The 17,969-nt window shown below is 41.1% G+C and overlaps 4 protein-coding genes across 6 annotated transcripts; all 4 read left to right on the top strand.

Moving 5' to 3' along the window:
• The first annotated feature begins 3,137 nt into the window (after positions 1 to 3,137).
• On the top strand, positions 3,138 to 4,841 carry LOC113135841 (uncharacterized). The gene is made up of 5 exons (XM_026316155.1): positions 3,138 to 3,204; positions 3,314 to 4,015; positions 4,141 to 4,266; positions 4,355 to 4,398; positions 4,505 to 4,841. The coding sequence occupies exons 1-5, from the start codon at positions 3,150 to 3,152 to the stop codon at positions 4,619 to 4,621; spliced, it is 1,044 nt and encodes a 347-aa protein (XP_026171940.1). The 5' UTR covers positions 3,138 to 3,149; the 3' UTR covers positions 4,622 to 4,841.
• A 2,169-nt stretch (positions 4,842 to 7,010) lies between these two features.
• LOC113135832 (immunoglobulin kappa light chain-like) lies at positions 7,011 to 8,795 on the top strand. Of its 2 annotated transcripts, none has more exons than XM_026316142.1 (5): positions 7,011 to 7,168; positions 7,308 to 8,012; positions 8,128 to 8,253; positions 8,335 to 8,372; positions 8,503 to 8,795. In XM_026316142.1, exons 1-5 carry the CDS (start codon positions 7,111 to 7,113, stop codon positions 8,623 to 8,625), a joined length of 1,050 nt encoding a protein of 349 aa, XP_026171927.1. In that variant the 5' UTR covers positions 7,011 to 7,110; the 3' UTR covers positions 8,626 to 8,795. The 2 variants fall into 2 exon arrangements, with proteins under 2 accessions (XP_026171927.1, XP_026171919.1); XM_026316134.1 differs by having other exon boundaries at positions 8,335 to 8,378.
• Positions 8,796 to 10,668: 1,873 nt separating this feature from the next.
• Positions 10,669 to 15,862, top strand: LOC113135851 (uncharacterized). Its single transcript, XM_026316166.1, has 5 exons — positions 10,669 to 10,775; positions 10,917 to 11,609; positions 13,057 to 13,179; positions 13,270 to 13,313; positions 13,625 to 15,862. The coding sequence occupies exons 1-5, from the start codon at positions 10,721 to 10,723 to the stop codon at positions 13,745 to 13,747; spliced, it is 1,038 nt and encodes a 345-aa protein (XP_026171951.1). The 5' UTR covers positions 10,669 to 10,720; the 3' UTR covers positions 13,748 to 15,862.
• A 114-nt stretch (positions 15,863 to 15,976) lies between these two features.
• LOC113135818 (T-cell surface glycoprotein CD8 beta-2 chain-like) lies at positions 15,977 to 17,893 on the top strand. 2 transcript variants are annotated; one of them, XM_026316112.1, is made up of 6 exons: positions 15,977 to 16,091; positions 16,183 to 16,524; positions 16,637 to 16,975; positions 17,116 to 17,244; positions 17,332 to 17,408; positions 17,548 to 17,893. In XM_026316112.1, exons 1-6 carry the CDS (start codon positions 16,028 to 16,030, stop codon positions 17,680 to 17,682), a joined length of 1,086 nt encoding a protein of 361 aa, XP_026171897.1. In that variant the 5' UTR covers positions 15,977 to 16,027; the 3' UTR covers positions 17,683 to 17,893. The 2 variants fall into 2 exon arrangements, with proteins under 2 accessions (XP_026171897.1, XP_026171905.1); XM_026316120.1 differs by having other exon boundaries at positions 15,986 to 16,356; positions 16,433 to 16,524.
• The last annotated feature ends 76 nt before the right edge of the window (positions 17,894 to 17,969 follow it).

The following is a 17,969-nucleotide window of genomic DNA, read 5'->3' as shown; positions in this document are numbered from 1 at the left end:
TTCTTGACTATAATTCGATTAAGCCCACGATAATCAATGCATGGCCTTACCCCTCCGTCTTTCTTCCCCACGAAGAAGAAACCGGCACCGGCGGGTGAGGAAGAGGGCCTAATGATCCCAGCTGCCAATGCCTCGTTTAGATATTTCTGCATGGCCTCTCTCTCTGGGCCCGAGAGAGAGAATATCCTTCCCCGGGGGGGCATTGAACCAGGCAGGAGGTCGATGTTACAATTGTATGGCCGGTGTGGTGGTAATGAAGTTGCCCTCGTCTTGCTAAACACCCGTTTTAGGTCCGCGTAGTCAGCTGGAACTCCGGACAGATCAGGAAACTCTTCCTGTTCGTCATCGACTGGGGATGCTGAAGGTACAAAGCGGAGACAATTAGTAAGACAGTTTGTAACCCAGCTCATAACCCTTCCAGAGTTCCAGTCAAGGTGCGGGTTATGCTTCCGCAACCAGGTAGCTCCCAACACCAACGGGAGTCTCGGAGAGTGAATGATTCTAAAGGATATGGATTCCGAATGATTCCCTATTGTCCTAAGCATGGTCGCAGTCCTCTTGGAACAAGCATGTATAACGTGATCATCCAGAGCCTTAACCTGTACTGGCGCTGTTAGATCCGTTAACGGAACACCAAGTCTTTTACACAATCCCTCATCTAAGAATTCAGTATCAGCTCCGGAGTCAATAAAAGCGGAGGACGTGCGGGCCTGGTTTCTCCAATGTAGCGTAACTTCTGTGAGCAGCCGGGGATCGGTCAATCCAAGATGAGCTGGGCTCAACAGCGATCCCCTCCGGGCCGTTGAGCCTTTCCTTTTAACAGTGCGGGACAGGAAGTGACTCGGTGCGCAGGCTCCCCACAATATAGGCACAAATTGTCCTTAAACCGTCTGCTGCGTTCCTCCGGAGTTAGGCCTGACCTCCCAATCTGCATGGGTTCTGGTCTTAGTTCATCAGTCGGGCCGTGTGGGTGTCTGTCCATACGAACTGAATTCCGGAACTCATGATGTACTGTCTTGTAATTCGGTAATTGAGTAGGGGGGGACCGGGAAGTAGGTGAGCGGAAGGACAACCCCCTCTCCCGCTGCCTCTCTGTCCAGCGGCGGTCTATGCTGACTGCCATTTCCACGAGCTTGTCAAATTGTTCGGGCCCCTCTTGGGCTGCCAATTCATCCTTAATTTTCTCTGCAAGTCCTGCATAAAACATATCCCTCCAGGCGGTCTTATTCCAGTCACAGATTGCTGCTAGGGTCCGGAACTCCACTGCATACTCCGACACTGTCCGTCTCCCCTGAGTCAGACGGGCCAGTCGGATGGCGGCCTCCTTCCGGGGTTTAGCAGGGTCGAAGGTATTAATTAATTCCTTGGAAAAATCCGCCAGGGAGTCACAGATATTCGAATTCCTGTCCATCTCCGCCGCTCCCCACTCTCGGGCTGGACCCGAGATGAGGGACAGAATAAAGGCTACTTTAGCGGAGTCATTAGGAAATGCAGAGGGTTGGTACTTAAATTGTAAATTGCACTGCATTAAGAAGGCCCTACAACTAGTAGGTTCCCCAGAATATCTTTCCGGTACACAGATGGGTGTGTCTCTGATGCCAGGTGAAACTGGACTGGGAGCTGGGGCTGGAGACATGTCCTGGGGTTGTATCAATTCCGTTCCTAATGTAAGCTTGCTTAAATGTTTGGTGAGTTTATCTAAATTGGCTACACACGTGTGAAGCTGAGCTTCATAAGAAGCCAGCGCACCTTCCACCCGAACCCTCCACTCCTCCTTGTCAGTTGAGCTCATTTTCTGTTTGGCCAGATTGTACTGTTAGGATTTACCAAGCTTGTTCAGAGCTCATAAATACTGACACGAGTGAGGTAAAGAACAATTACAGTTTATTGAAATTAATGAAGGGTGGATCTGGTGGAAGATCTGGGAATAACGCCAACGGGATCTAGACTGCTCCCTAGGTTCCTTGGGAGCTAGCAGAATCAACTATTACAGGAAACTAAGGCGATCAGAGACACAGGTGCACGGGGAAAACTAAACACTTCTTAACTCCCTTTAATTGGGATCTTCCTATTTTAGGGCTCCTCGTTGTGACGATCCAGGAGGTTCCCTTATTGTCCTTTATTCCTAATAGTAGAAAAACTCAAATCTTTAAGTCCAAATAGAACAGCTTCCTTATAACCCAGAAAACAACTCCACTGTCAAAAGTCACAATGACTGTGTCAGTTACCAAACTTGGCTTCTTCAATACTAGTTATTTGTGGGAAGCGCTTAAGAGCTAGGTCTCCTCTTCAGCATCCACATAAGGGAAGAATTGATATCCAATTACTTATCTCCTTCTCCGGTCAGGTAAAGGAGTCCAGAGGTACGTCGTAGTAATCCGTACGGAATCCAGGCGAGGCAGTTCCTCTGTGTTTCCACGGTTCACACAAGTCGAAGGCAGATCTCTAGAAGACACACAATCTGTACAAGTGAAAGCAGGGAAAATAGCACTACGGGTTTTAAAGATCAATTCAAATTTTCTCAGAGCTTGAGTCTTATCAAGTAGCAGTAGAGTGTCCACACGAGGTTTAACCACAATCTGGCAAGGAGCACAGTGTCCTGGTCTGCTTTAAAACCTGCAGCGAGCAGGTGCAGTGAATCAACTAATTACTCCAGAATAGTAAACAGTCTAAAGTCAGCAGGAGGCAGTATTGGGCAAGCCACCTCCCGGAATCCTGAGAAAAGCAGCATGAAAAAGAAAGACAACAATAATCTCACTGAGGATAAAATTGAGGAAAAACAATTTGAAATGAAGGTTAAAAAACTGATCTACAAAAGCCATTTGGACCATCCCTGTTTTCTAACTACTTACATAGTGCACCTGAATCGCAATCAGTTACATTAGATGACCCATCTAAAATGATTTTTATAGTCAAAGGCAGATTTAAATGTATTGCTGTAAATGTATAGTGTTTTCAGCCCTGCCAGTTGTACCGAAGTGTTGGCAAGCTTCTCACAAACTAAACTTCAAACTATAGGTGGCAGTGAACATATTTCTTTAACAGGACATTCAGAGTCACTTCTCACTGGCCAATCACACACAGTCTTGTCTGTGAATAGTGGAGAGAGGCTCAGTGTTCTTGTCATTAAGCGTGAACATTTGAACACAATGACATCTGCACAGTTTGTCTTCTGTCTGACAGGTTTGTTCTTCGGGACAATGGGTGAGTTGCATTTTCAGGACTGCACATTGAATCTTTTAAAATGCATTGCCTCTGATATATCTTTGTGTTCTATGGTGTGTACATTGTTTTGTATGTCACATCATTTCAGCTCAAATGACAAACCTGCAATTCGCATCTCTGAAACAAGACAGAAAGTTTGTATCAGTTAAAACTGGGGGGAACGTGACTCTGCAGTGTTTCTATCAAAGTGATGTTGCAGCAAGGTTTTACTGGTATAAACAGACTCTGGGAGAGAAACCGAGGATCATCTCTAGCTACTATAAATACGTCAAAACTGGCAGTTTTCAAAATGAATTCAACAATCCACGGTTCATGCTGGAGACTGGAAATGGGGAAAATCACTTGGCAATCACAGATCTGAGCATTTCAGACTCAGGTACTTACTTCTGTGCAAGTAGCTATTTGGACATGTTTGAATTTGCAGAGGGCACTGTTGTCAGCGTGCAGGGCTCAGGTTTGAACATCCCAGCTCAGGTGCATCAGTCAGCATCTGAGAGCATCCAGCCAGGAGGCTCTGTGACTCTGAACTGTACAGTACACACTGGGACCTGTGATGGAGAACACAGGGTTTACTGGTTCAAACACTCTGGACAAGCTCATCCAGGACTCATTTACACCCATGGAGGCAGCAATGATCAGTGTGAGAGGAAACCTGAGACACAAACTCACTCCTGTGTCTACAACCTGCGGATGAACAGCCTGAATGTGTCTGATGCTGGGACCTACTACTGTGCTGTTGCCTCATGTGGGCATGTACTGTTTGGAAATGGGACCAGACTGGACTTGGAGGGTAAGTAACGTTCCAGCAAAATACAATTAGTTTTGATAAATAGTAATGCTTGCTCCTGCATTAAACAAAATATAAGCACAAAGTAAAATGTAGCTGTAAATCTCCTCCTGTCTGTGTCTGTGCAGATACAAAAGACTCTCATCGCTTAGTATATTTCTTGAGTGGCGCTTTGACTTTCACCACCATCCTGACTGTTTTACTGGCATTCTTATTGTGCATGATAAATAGGAGAAACAGCTGCATATGCACAGGTATGATACTGTTTGTATCTGTAGTGTTTCATTACTGAATATCACATTATACTGTATATTAAAAACACACCGTTCCACTGTTTTTCAGAATCTCACACAAGATTTTCAGCTTCGTCTACAACAAATGCAGAGGTAATTTAATCTAGATTAACCAGATCAATATAATTCAAACATATTTTCTATCATGATTTCTGTTGAATTTGTGTTGAATTCCAGCATACTAATTATATTTCTCTAGGGGTGTGTGGACAACGTGGATAATGTCCACTATGCTGCTGTAAGGGTAAAGACGGGCAGCAGATCAAGAAAACAGAGAGATGCTACAGAGGAATGTGTGTACTCCGGAGTAAAGTAATAGAGCTGGACATGTTTCATCCTCGTCTCTTTTAAAGTTATTTAAGCAAAACATGCTTCATGAAATCCTCACCTCTCAGTAAACAATGTATGAAGTTCAATTACTGTCTGACCACTATCTCTGTGCCACTAGACCGTGCAAAATCTCCACGACTGAAAAGAAACAACTTTAAACGACCAATTTATAGTACAGGACAGACCGAACATGAAATGTGCATAGTTTGAACAGTCTTTTTATTAATTCAAAATAAAATCATGGCAAAAAAGAGATGATGCCTTAAAATGCACTATTCCCAGTGAATAAGTACACCAGAGCATGGACATACCTTGTATTACATTAAGTGCGCACTTACAAAACATCCCATCATGACTAGCGATCTAGGATTCGCTCTTTCTGTTTAGGGAAAATGGAGTAAAACAGCAAGTTGTGCTGAAGGAATATGACCAAACCCTTAGAGATTTAATATATGAAGACATTTCAGAAAACCACTGCTGTGAAAAACAACTGAAACAAACAAATAGCACAACAGCTCATCTAAATTAACTGTTACTTGATCTTCTACTGTGCTACTGCACATTAACAGCACAACTTTCAGCCTGTTCCAGAAGACTTTAACATTATACTTTACTTTAACTGTGCTGCACTTAAAATAATTCAAACTAATTGGGTGTTCGCTGTCTGTGGTATTGTACTAATTGTCTCAAAGTCAGATTCATCTTGTGAATATTTACGGATCTTCTTCCTTCAAGGAAGGTGTTTCCAGAGAGTGGAACAACTGATTGAATAGGAGACAGGAAGAAATTATTAATGATTTTTTGGGATCAAACTAATGCAGACAGCCAGCTTTCAATGTTGCTCTGATAGCCTGTGTGTGTGTGTGTGTGTGTGTGTGTGTTTGTGTGTGTGTGTGTGTGTGTGAATAAATATTATCTACTAGTGTGGTGATAAAAATACACTGAAAAGCCAAGATCAGTCAGAAGAGAAAATTTACTGCAAAATGACTGTAAAAAGTTTGTGAAGTAGTACTTTCATTTGAAATGCAGTACTTCTACATATTTGTGTCAGTTCTTTTTCTTCTGCAGATGATCTGGAGTAAGTACTTTTCCTACCAATGCGATTGAGTTTGAAGGCAATAGCATATGACTGACACACTTCTCAAACGTTGTCATTTATCCAACTACATACTACATATTCATGCTTATTAAATAATGTTACATCATTTATTGTTATATAATTAATGCATAGAACTTCAGATGTTGTTGTCACACAGGTATAAAATCATTAATTGTTAAAAAGATTTTGAATAGTCAACTAAACTTCACAAATTGCTGTTTCCCTCCATTTATGCAAATCAGATTGTAACCCTGAAACATGAATGAATTAAGGTCTGGTTGACTGAACAATGGAGAATTAGGCCTTTGGTCTTTGGGCACACCTTCTTCTGCCAGATTGTGACCAAAGAGCAGAGGCTCTGGCAAACAAGAAATATGTAAAGCCCAGAGAAGAAAGAGATGAAATGAAATCAAGGAAAAACGGTTTTCTAATTTAAATTAATTTCATTGGTTGAAATTGAAATTGAAAGTGAAAAAAGTGACGCATACTCGAAATTCCCCTCTGCATTTAACCCACCTGAAGTGCACACACAGCAGTGAACACACACACACACACACAGCGTGAACACACACCCGGAGCAGTGGGCAGCCATTGCTGCGTTGCCTGGGGAACAGTTGGGGGTTCGTTGCCTTGCTCAGGGGTCTCACCTCAGTCGTGGTATTGAAGGTGGAGAGAGAGCTGGCTAGTCACTCTGCCCCACCGACAATTGCTGCTGGTCCTGAGACTCAAACCCACAACCTTCATTACAAGTCTGACACTCTATCCATTAGGGCCCCACTGCTCCTTTTAGGTATTAGAGAAGAATACCTAAGAATACCAAAGTTTTTTGTTTAGATTTTTATCAGTTTATATTTGAACTCAGACATTTCTAATACCTTAAACAGAGTTTTGCTTTCCATTTGGTCTCACTTGACTAGACTGTCTACCTGATTTTTTTTCCCCTTATATTCACACCAACTGTAGGTTGCAACCTTGGTTGTAGGTTTCCTGTCTGCACTTCTGCAAACTACTGTGAAAATCAAGGCAAAACACCCTAAAAAACTTCAATAAAACAGGAGAATATTGCTCTGTGTGGTTGAACTGCTCAAAATGAATAGTGCGTATTTATTTCCCCCATTAAGTGACAGCTACATATCCACATGATTGGCAATTGACACCTTCAAAGCAAGTGCAGCCCATCAGCGAAATGAGTGCGAGTGTCATTACATAAGCAAGGATGTCTGTGGTTATTTATTTTTTCAAAACCTACTTGACAGTGTGTCAGTGAGAACGTGATGCTTCCTAAGTAGGACACCTGTAGTTGGCCAGTCGAATGCAGTCTTGTGTCTGAAGAGAGGAGAAAGGTTCAGGATTACGCTCAGTGCAAGACGTTGAACATGATGATGCCTTCAGTGTTTCTTTTCTATCTGACATGTGTGTTCTGTGGAAAAGCAGGTGAGTTTTCAATGACTACAGTTTTGTTTACATTTTTTTTTGTAGTTTTTGGTCAGTTCTCATATTTTGCTCATCATCGCTGAGTGTTCTAAAGTACCACATGAAACCAACTGTGGATTTGCTTTGTCTCTCACTTCAGCTCAAATGGACGCTCTGAAACTGTCCTCCTCTGTTCATCAACAGCACAGTTTAATATCAGTTGATGCTGGTAATGAGGTGACTTTGTCATGTTTTTATGCAGAAGACGTTGCAATGTTTTACTGGTATAAACAATCTCTGGGAGAGAAACCAAGGCTAATTGCTACTTTCTACAAGTATGAAAAAAATGGTACTTTTTATGGTGAACTCAAAAATAACGAACGCTTCAATTTGGCTACTATGAAAGGAAAAATTAATCTGATTATCTCAGATTTACGCACTTCCGACTCAGCAACTTACTACTGTGCAACCAGCTATACATTCATTTTTGAATTTGCGGAGGGCACCGTTGTCAGCGTGCACGGCTCAGGTTTGAACATCCCAGCTCAGGTGCATCAGTCAGCATCTGAGAGCATCCAGCCAGGAGGCTCTGTGACTCTGAACTGTACAGTACACACTGGGACCTGTGATGGAGAACACAGGGTTTACTGGTTCAAACACTCTGGACAAGCTCATCCAGGACTCATTTACACCCATGGAGGCAGCAATGATCAGTGTGAGAGGAAACCTGAGACACAAACTCACTCCTGTGTCTACAACCTGTGGATGAACAGCCTGAATGTGTCTGATGCTGGGACCTACTACTGTGCTGTTGCCTCATGTGGACACATGCTGTTTGGAAATGGGACCAGACTGAACATTGAAAGTGAGTAACATTGTAGCAAAAGTTTCATCATTTGATAAATAATGGTAATTACCCCCTCACCAAATGTAAAGCAAAAAAAATCCAAATCTCTGTAATGTTCTTTGTTTCTGTACAGATCAGGTGGACTGTTCTTTCCAGGTGTATTTCTGGACTGGATTTTCAGCATTCACCACTCTCTTGAGTGTTTTACTGGCTGCCTGTCTGTACATCATAAGCAGGAAACAAAGCTGCCCTTGCACAGGTACAATAAATGTTACTTCTTTTTTTCACCCATACCACTCAACCAGTTAATGTGACATTAAGAACTGGTTCCGTTTTTCAGAATATCAAGCAAGACTTTCATCTTCCTCCAAAACTAATGTAAAGGTAACATCTTTTTAACATGAAATACTGTATTATTAGTCAAACATATTTTCATAGCACAAGTTACATGTTTGTTTTTGTATTTCTGTCATGGAGCACACTGTGAGGTACTGTTTCTCATGTTCAGGGTTACCAAAAGGGAGAAAACCTCTATTACGTTGCTTTAAGAGAGACTGAGATCAACACAAGGAAGCAGAGGGATGACACCTGGAGTGAATGTGTGTACTTCAGTGTGAAGCTGCAGAACTGAGCATATTTAATTACTGTCTCTGTAAAATCACATTCGACTTTGTTAGCATCTCTTTGAAAATGTAAAAAAAAAATGGCTTTCATGAAACAATGCTGTAAATGTGCATCAGTGAAATGCATGTTAATACCCCATGCAGTAATATCATTAAAGAATCTTTTCCAAAGGCATTACATGAAGTGCTATGATTTCCACTTTGTGCCAGGTTCCAATCAATTACTAAGCTGAGCTTGAAGCACAGCCAAACAGACGACATCTATCAGTTTCTGGAGTGAACATGACTGCATCTTACTCATTAAGCACGTTTGACTAGTGTCCATGTAGTTGGGAGTGTTACGATGGGTTTGTAAGAGTCAGCGACTAAATGTCCATATCAACAACCTATTGCACATCAGTGTTTTGAGCTGGATGGTGTTAAGCAACTACACAATGCAAATCTGTGTGTTCAACTGTATGTGTACACGCTGACAAACCACCAATGCAGGAAAGAAAATGAAACAAAAAAATAAATAAAAGATTGATCACTGTGTTGTATAAAAACTAGTAAAATTAGCTGCAATTCTACTAATTTCCAAGTACATTCTCAGACAGTGTTTTGCATGCACCATCATTTGTATTCAGATATGATCTCACATGTCTCTGGTCCTCACAAATGACATAAAACAGAAAAAAGCTTTAAAACTAAAAGTAATCAGCAGCAAATTAAAGCTTGTTTGAAAAAAAACTGTCAAATGTGCAGTCACTGTAAAGTAAAATATGTGTGCTAAAAATCTCTACAAAAAAATCAAATATAGACAATTAGATGCAAATATAAGCCGAGCATGCACAAAAATCCCTTTAGCCCTATTAACACCTTTCAAACTTAAGCATATAGGTGGAGAGTGCAACCTTTTAACTAGCCCTCTCTTGGCATTTGACTTCTGTTTTGACTCCTGTGGTATAACAAAGGTGTGATCTACAGTGAACAGGTTTCCGCTGGTGGAAACTTAAGTCATTGCTTGCACACAGGAAGACTGGCCTGTGGCCTCCAGGCCACGCTTTGCAGCAGCCTTGACGGGGGCCAAGACAACAGAGTAGTCATTTAAAAAAAGAAGGTGACAAATTGAATGCAGAAAACATACTGTGCACAGCAAAGAGAAATACACACCCATATCAGGAAAGGACTGAATTGTTAACACTATCATAATGCAGGGGGTAGTTCCAGTGTGAAGGTTTGCTTCACTGTGATTAAACTTTAATACTGACTCCCTAACAACAAATGCTAGAACAACTTAATTTTATATCGCCTCTAGGCTCAGACAGCAGTGGCATACTGTAAAAAGCTGCCTTTGGAAGTTAAGAAAAAAATCACAGGCACGTACACCAATATCAGTCATCTGCAAACATATCATACATCAAGCATGGTCTAAGGTAACCCCTACCCCTAACCTGCCAAAGCAGTCATTGCTACATGTTTTAATGCAACACTCTACAGACTTTATCTGCATTTGTGAGCTTTAGTCCATGTCAAATTTCAAACATGTACAGATGGTGTGCAGATGATATAGAGTGCGAAAACACATCAAAATTGTGCAACAACAGTTAATATGTCACTTCCTACATAGCACACATTTGCAGCAGAAACTGGTGTGTTACATAACATGAGGGATGTTCCTATATTGGTTAGAGCTCAGAGGTCTGTTTTAGATTGCAGGTAATCACAAAGGTTTTCATTTATTCTTTGAGAGACAGAATTCATGGTAGATCAGATTACTGTTTTGGAAAACAGGCATTCATGACTTTAACTGTTGACCAACCCACTAAAAGTTTCTCTACTCTTTTTATAATGGACATTTTTATTTCCCCTGAGGTGTGGCTCTTTTTATAGGCTTTACAGATTTCTATTATTGTGAGTATTCTTCTAAAGCTTTGTTGTTCTAGTTAATGACACTCTTCTCGAGGACCATACTACCAAGAATGGGGGGGCACTGAGCATTTGTTCACTGTTTCCAAAACAGGAGAGACAATCTGATTGGCCAATGAAACCCAGTCTTCTCTATGAAGAGTGGAGAACATACAGACAGACAGTCAGTTCATTGCTCTCGGCATTTGAAGCACAATGACACCTCCAAACTTTGCTTTGTTTTTCACGTGTCTGTTTATTGGGGACTTAGGTAAGTTGTTCTTTGTAACTGCTTGTTGTTTACTTTATAACCATGTGTTTCCTTGTGCAATTTTTCCTGCATTCTGTAATAGAGTGTATTCAGACATGCCAGAATTGACTCGTTTAATTGCTTTGTTCTCTTTCTCCTCAGCTCATGTCGCAACTTTAAAACAAGAATTATTACATTTTGAATTAGTTAAAGTTGGGGGAAGTGTGACTTTGCCATGCCTCTGTCAAGATCAGGTAGCAGTGATGTTTTACTGGTATAAGCAAAGTCTGGGACAGAAACCAAACCTGGTGTCTACATTTTATAAGCATAATAATAATGGCACTTTTCATGGCAGATTTCAAAAAGATCCACGTTTCTCACTGATTACTGAAAACAATAAAAATAATTTGAAGATATCAGATTTACAAATTTCAGACACAGCTACTTACTACTGCCTGAAGAGCAATTTACTGGACTTTGAGTTTTGTGAGGGCACTGTTGTCAGCGTGCAGGGCTCAGGTTCGAACATCCCAGCTCAGGTGCATCAGTCAGCATCTGAGAGCATCCAGCCAGGAGGCTCTGTGACTCTGAACTGTACAGTACACACTGGGACCTGTGATGGAGAACACAGGGTTTACTGGTTCAAACACTCTGGACAAGCTCATCCAGGACTCATTTACACCCATGGAGGCAGCAATGATCAGTGTGAGAGGAAACCTGAGACACAAACTCACTCCTGTGTCTACAACCTGCCGATGAACAGCCTGAATCTGTCTGATGCTGGGACCTACTACTGTGCTGTTGCCTCATGTGGACACGTACTGTTTGGAAATGGGACCAGGCTGAACATTAAAAGTAAGTAACTGCCCAGCAGAAGTCCATCTATCCATCCATCCATCCATCATCTATACCCACCTATTCCTTAACCAGGGTGCTGCTGGAGCCTATCCCAGCTCTCTCTGGGTGAAAGGCCAGTCTCTGGCAATTATTGCCGTTTGACTCACAATGCATTCCTGATGGTCCCACTTAACACTGGACTCAATTGTGCTCATTGACCAACGCTAACTACCTCGTCATTAACACCGGTGGCACCGACGCCATTTAAGTCCTGTTCTACACTGCCCCTGCCCAGTCTGGTCCGTTCCATCTAAATGCTGGCTAAACCACGTCCAACTGCAGACTAACTCATGCTGTCTGCATCATACAAAACAGGCAGCCGACCCACTGCTGCTCATTCTGATTTTGACTGTTGATCATACAACAACTCCAAATTTCCATCGACCATCCACTTTTGTTATCACTTGCCTCCCTGGGCAAAGGCCACGAGAGGAGTAGGCAAGCGTAAGAGAAAGGTGGAGCAGGAACCTGCATGACCAGCTTCTAGTGTTGGCGAGCATGCTGATGTTCCACATACTGTCGATGTCCAAGAGTCCTTAAAAGGACTGGAGGGATAGCTGCATAAAAAAAACGATAGCAGTTTGTTGGAGGACTTGTTCCAAAAGCACAATATTCAGCAGCACACATTGAGCTTGATCCATGGTGTGCATAAGATGATGGTAGGCAAATAACTGTTGAACGACAGAGAGCAACTGCTTTCGTCAGAAAAGAGCATATCTTAGTCGGGGTAGGTGTCAATACAGCGGGAATGCCCCATGAGTTGATCGTCGGCAGCGTATCTAGGCTGTAAGTAGGAAGGGAATAATTTGATCAGCTAAAAATGGGACCTAGATGTGACCTGAACGCCAACTAACTCGGGGTTTAAGCGTATACGTATCGTAAGTTAAGCATATTGCTCGTAGGTGATTGAAGCGTGAGTAATGCGTGGGTAAAGGGTATATGCACAAAATTTCTCCCAACTGCTCCTGACCTGAGCATCAGTGCGAGAGAACAGGAAGGGCGTGAACAGGTCCTGAGTCTGTGGAATGTGGGTATTAAGCTGAGATGGCATCACTCTCACTTCTCCCTCTCCTAGTTCTTACTGCACACAGTTGAGATGGCTTTATTCGAGCAGGCACCCATAACCACAAGTTATTCTGGACACTCCCCACTCCCATGTTGACAGCCCTCCTTAATATACATTGTGAGTTTAGTGCAGAGGTGCTGTGTCTGGCTAAATTACATCAAATCTAATGCATGTCATATGTATTGATGAATGTAGTAACCATTTACCATTTCAGTATGCAATTTGACATTTCGGTATTGTTTATTGTTTAGACTAGAAAGAAATCTAAATCTTTTTAGGTGAAGATGAAGTTAAATAGAAGTGGAAATAATAAAGGTCCTGGTGTCTGACTCTCTGCAGATAATGCGCCCTCTGTTGTCTTGCTGTATTTCTTGAGTGGAGCTTTGGCATTCACCACCTTCCTGGTTGTTTTACTGGTTTTCTCAGTGTACAAGATGTGCAAAAGAATCTGCCCCCATACAGGTAACTCTTACTCACTGAAGCTGACGGTAATTTCTGAGTACATCTTGCATTTTAATAAAATTAATTTTTTTATTTGATTGTCATTAACAGATTCCAACGTAACATTTTCTGCTAACTCTAATCCAAATAGAGAGGTATGTACCAATGCACTAATACACACGCCTTTACTTTGCTTTTCTTGTCAGCTGCTGTAGAAACCTGGCAGCTGCCACCACAATAGTCAGACAGTGCTTCACTAATGCTGCTCAGCTTTGGCTGCCACTAGTTTTGATTTGACTTTGACCAGAAGCACTATATTCAGTTTCCATGTTTTGATGTCCCCTCAGAATAAGTTATATTGATTATAAATCATATATTCTGTTAATTAGTGGAGTAAAATTACTGGTTGAAATAGTTTTGTCTCCAAGACACATGCTGGGTTAACTGGTTTTTGTTTCTTTACCAGTCAGGTCAAGATGCAGAGAATCTTCATTATGCTGCTTTGGGAGATTACAAAGGCAACACATCTAGAAGACTGAGGGATAAGACAGTATCGAGGGAATGTGTGTACGCCAGTGTGAAGCAGTAGAGCTGGACATGTTTCTGTCAGAGGGCCACTGCTATACATAATTTGTTGCCAGATACTGAAGAACTTTAATATTATATATTAGATAATATATAATATTAAAGTTAGAATATCACACCTGTGCTAGGGGTTAGTTTCTCTGACATTTTTCACAGCTCTAACCCACCCTGCATCACTGATATCTCCGCTACAGTACTGTATGTGCACGATGCAAAAAGTGTCCACTCAGCAATCAGTGAACATCCTCTGTCAGTTGTTTAGTGTACAAGCTGCTGCAAACATAAAGATGTAAAAGGCCTTTTCTAACCACGTGTCAGTTAGCAGCACGGCTGGAGGTCTCAGGCCCTCTCGTGTTTTTGTTTGTCTCTGTGGTTTCATGCAGGATGTCTCCACATAAGAGGCTTTCAGGTCTTCTCCCCCATATACTTGCGTGAGTTTGCTGTCTGTGCTACCCATCAGGTAGTATATAGTATACGGTATAGCATTGCTCAATAATAACTACAACCTTGCTGTGACATTTTTAGAAAAAAATCTTGCAACAATCGTGTCTAGTCTAGTGACAAAAAGTGAATAATTGGTCACTGAAATAAGAATTATTTTACACATCAAGATCAGTTCACTAGTAATCAGCAAAACTATTTAGTTTGTTAGTAAACAACTGTATAACATCATCTGTGGCACTGGAAGACCTTTGTCAACTCTGAGAAAATGGCCGTGCCACGCAGATGAGTTGGTTACATGCCATTCAGCTATTGAGACAACAACATTCGTATTTGTTGGACTGTAGGGCAGATCTGTAGCCCCTTATATATCTCCATACAAAAAATAATGAACAGTGCCATGAGGGGTATCCAGTTAAATGAAATGTCAAGGAGGTGATTTGGATTGTTGGATTATGTAACCCAACAGTAATTTAGGTAACCTTTTTTTTTTACCAGTTAGAATGTATAGAGATTTAGGCACACTTATTGGATAAATGAAGACAGTTTTATTCTGTCAACATCTTGTCCACATAGAATAAGTTGTTGAATATATTTAAGTAATGCAGGTAAACTTTCAAGGGGTAGATTTCAGATTTCAGATTTCAATAAGGACCTCAAGTTCCAGCCCCTGGTTAAGATACAGACCTTTCAAGTACAATGTACAACAGGATGATGGACTACAGTGTTTCTGCATAGATGAAAAGGAACCTCCTCCACTTCCTGTTACATATCACAAGAGGTAAAAAAACAGGTGAATGTACTAGCTACCAGAAACCTTCTACTGTATATAAACTGAACTGACACTGTTGTAGGCTACTGGGACAGTCAACATTTCAAATAAAATGTTTTCTGCTATAAGAAAACCAATCAGAGTTTCTGTAGCATCCACTGTCAAAGGCAGTAATAAGCTTTTCTAATTTGTATTGATACTTTAATTGCCAGTGTTGCTGAGAACCATCAGTCATGATTAGTCATTTGGACCGGACCTGTCAGGACCATACTAAAACTGAATTTACGCATCTGTGTCACTGCACATATGGAAACATGCTTCTGTCATTTGGAAACAGTTGCACAGCTGTCCTGGCTAACGTTCTGGTTAAGACAACAAAGTACAGCAAACATACAGGGCAGGAAAAACAGCGAGAAAGACAATTTCTTTGTGAAAACAAACAACAAAACAAGTTAAATAATGGGCAAGGAATAAATGTTTGCATTTCCTCACTATCAGCAAGTCTCACCTCTAGTCTACATTTGCTTTAGCACAGAGGCAGCAACAAAACGAGATACTTATAGAAACACACAACCCACATCATATAGTGTGATGTCATTTCTCTCTTTGGTTAGTCTGCACTGTTCTGCTTTGCATATTTGCAGAGTTGGAGTCAAATCAATATTTGCAGTCAGAACATTGCTTTATATTTATATTTGTTATGTTCGTTACTTGAGTTTTCTTGGTTATCATTGCTAACTTTTATTTGATAGAGCATTTATGTAACTTTCATGTTTACTGTAGGTAAACAAAAAGATTAAGCACGTCACTGGATGTAAAAACAGATTGTCCTGTATTTGTGTCATCTAAATCTGGTGCATGTTAACTACAAAGACGTGTGATTAAAGTTACTTTGTTCCAATGTGATCAAGGATATTTGATTTACTAAGCAGCCAATCAGGAGAGGCCAGATGAATTTGATAAACCAATCAGATAATTGGCAGGCTTGACTTTCGCACCACTTGGTCCTGCATGGTGAATCTGCTACACACTGGTATCACACTTTAGTATGTCACAACTGCTGCGAGGAAGATGAAGCTACAAGCAGAGATAATGGTGGTGTGTCTTCTACATATTTCCTTGCTCTGGACTGTGTGTAAGTAACAAAAACGATCACTGGTGACATCTTTTAATTTCATCAAAGTGAAGTGTATTATTTAGCCTCCTTGTTTTTCTGTTTCTGTCAGGTGAAGCACAACATAGTGACGTCTCTCAGCCTCAGTCTTTTCAAGCAGTGGATCTAGGGGATGCAGTTAATATTACGTGTTACATTCATACTACTGCAAGAACACAAGTGTGGTACAAACTGACCTCTGGGAGGAAACTACAGCTTGTGGCCTCAACAGATAAACTTCTTAACCGTGTAACATTCACAGATACATTTCACCACTATGTTGTACAATTTGACGACTTCCACAATAATCTGAGCATTTCTAGGGCTACATGGGAAGATACTGGCACATACTACTGTGGAGTGATGAACTATGCTGACATTTATTTTGGATCTGGTACCTTTTTGGTGATAAAAGGTATATAGTCTGTGCAGCATCTGTATCAATGAACACTATGCTTGCTAATTCAAGATCAATTCATCTGGATATTACGATAATGTTAATGATCACATATAACTCTTTTCTCAAGGTGAAAAAATGATCAGCGATTCTGTCGTCCAGCAGCCGGATTATAAATCAGTCCAACCAGGAGATTCTGTGAATCTCAGCTGTTCTGTTCACACTGGTCACGTTGCTGCAGAACACACCAGAGTCATGTGGCTGAAAAGCTCTGATCATTCTGCTCCAACAATGATTCATTACTCTAAAAATACGAACACTGTCTGTCGGACGACTGGGAGTGAAGAAACTACCTGTGTGTACAGCCTTCACATGAGGAACCTCAGCTCTGATGATGCTGGGACTTATTACTGTGCTGTGACTTTATGTGGAGAGATACTGTTCGGACACGGGACCAGGATTAGTAACAGTAAGACACTAACAGTACATGTGCACAGATTTTCTTCTCTTGCTGTATCGATAAGCTGTCATATTAGTGATAGTGTTAAATATATATTGTTATAGAAAATCACAATCTAACCTCAGTGATTCAATCTCTTCTGTTTGAAGGAGACATCTTGCCAAAATCAGCTGATCTGAGTCCAACTGTTATTGCCCTGATAGTGTCAAACATTTTTCTTGGGATGGGGACACTTCTATTTGCATGGACACTTTGCAAAAACAAGAATAATCGAACAGGTATTTCAAACTGTGCATTGTACTGTTTAGTGGTATACAGTATATCTGTAGCAAAACCAAAGTGATATGTCCTGTTGCATTTTGCAGTACCAAGTGCTGACAGGAGTCAACCTTCAATTTTAGCAGCAGCCAGATCGAGTGATGAATCTCCAGGAGGCAATCAGGTGATACTTCGATTTCTTAAGCCGTTCTCTGCTGTTTTTCTGTCACAAGTACCCAAAACCAAATATAAGATCCATATACAGTAATATGTTTCTGACAAAATTAACAAGTATAAAGTATTTGCATTTTCATATCTTTCAGAGTGGAGATACCATTATCTATACAGCAGTGTGTCCAGCTCCCACAAGCTCCTCCGTCACAGTAGGAAACAGTAGAGAGACAGTGGTTTATTCCCATGTCAAATACTGTCAACAAAAACAGTTACATTCAGCATAGTCCTTTCATTTAACCCTTACTACACTTTGTTTTAACAGTAGGCTACTGATGACAGAGTGGTGGGATGTGATTACATATATTCATTCGGGGGCAGTCAAAGCACCTGACAGCAGCTCAGAGTGAACTATAAGAACATTATACAAACAGGAAAGGCACAGGCTCATTATCTGAACCTCACTTGGATTTGACTCATTAAAGGAATTGAATATTATTTGCTGGTTTTATATCAACATGCAGTGTGGTTCATTCCAGACACAATGCAGTTTCAACATTTCACCTGCAGATCA

This window comes from Mastacembelus armatus, chromosome 18 (genome assembly GCF_900324485.2).
Source record: "Mastacembelus armatus chromosome 18, fMasArm1.2, whole genome shotgun sequence".
Classification (NCBI taxonomy): Eukaryota; Metazoa; Chordata; class Actinopteri; order Synbranchiformes; family Mastacembelidae; genus Mastacembelus; species Mastacembelus armatus.
This window is presented reverse-complemented; position numbering and strand designations above follow the sequence as displayed.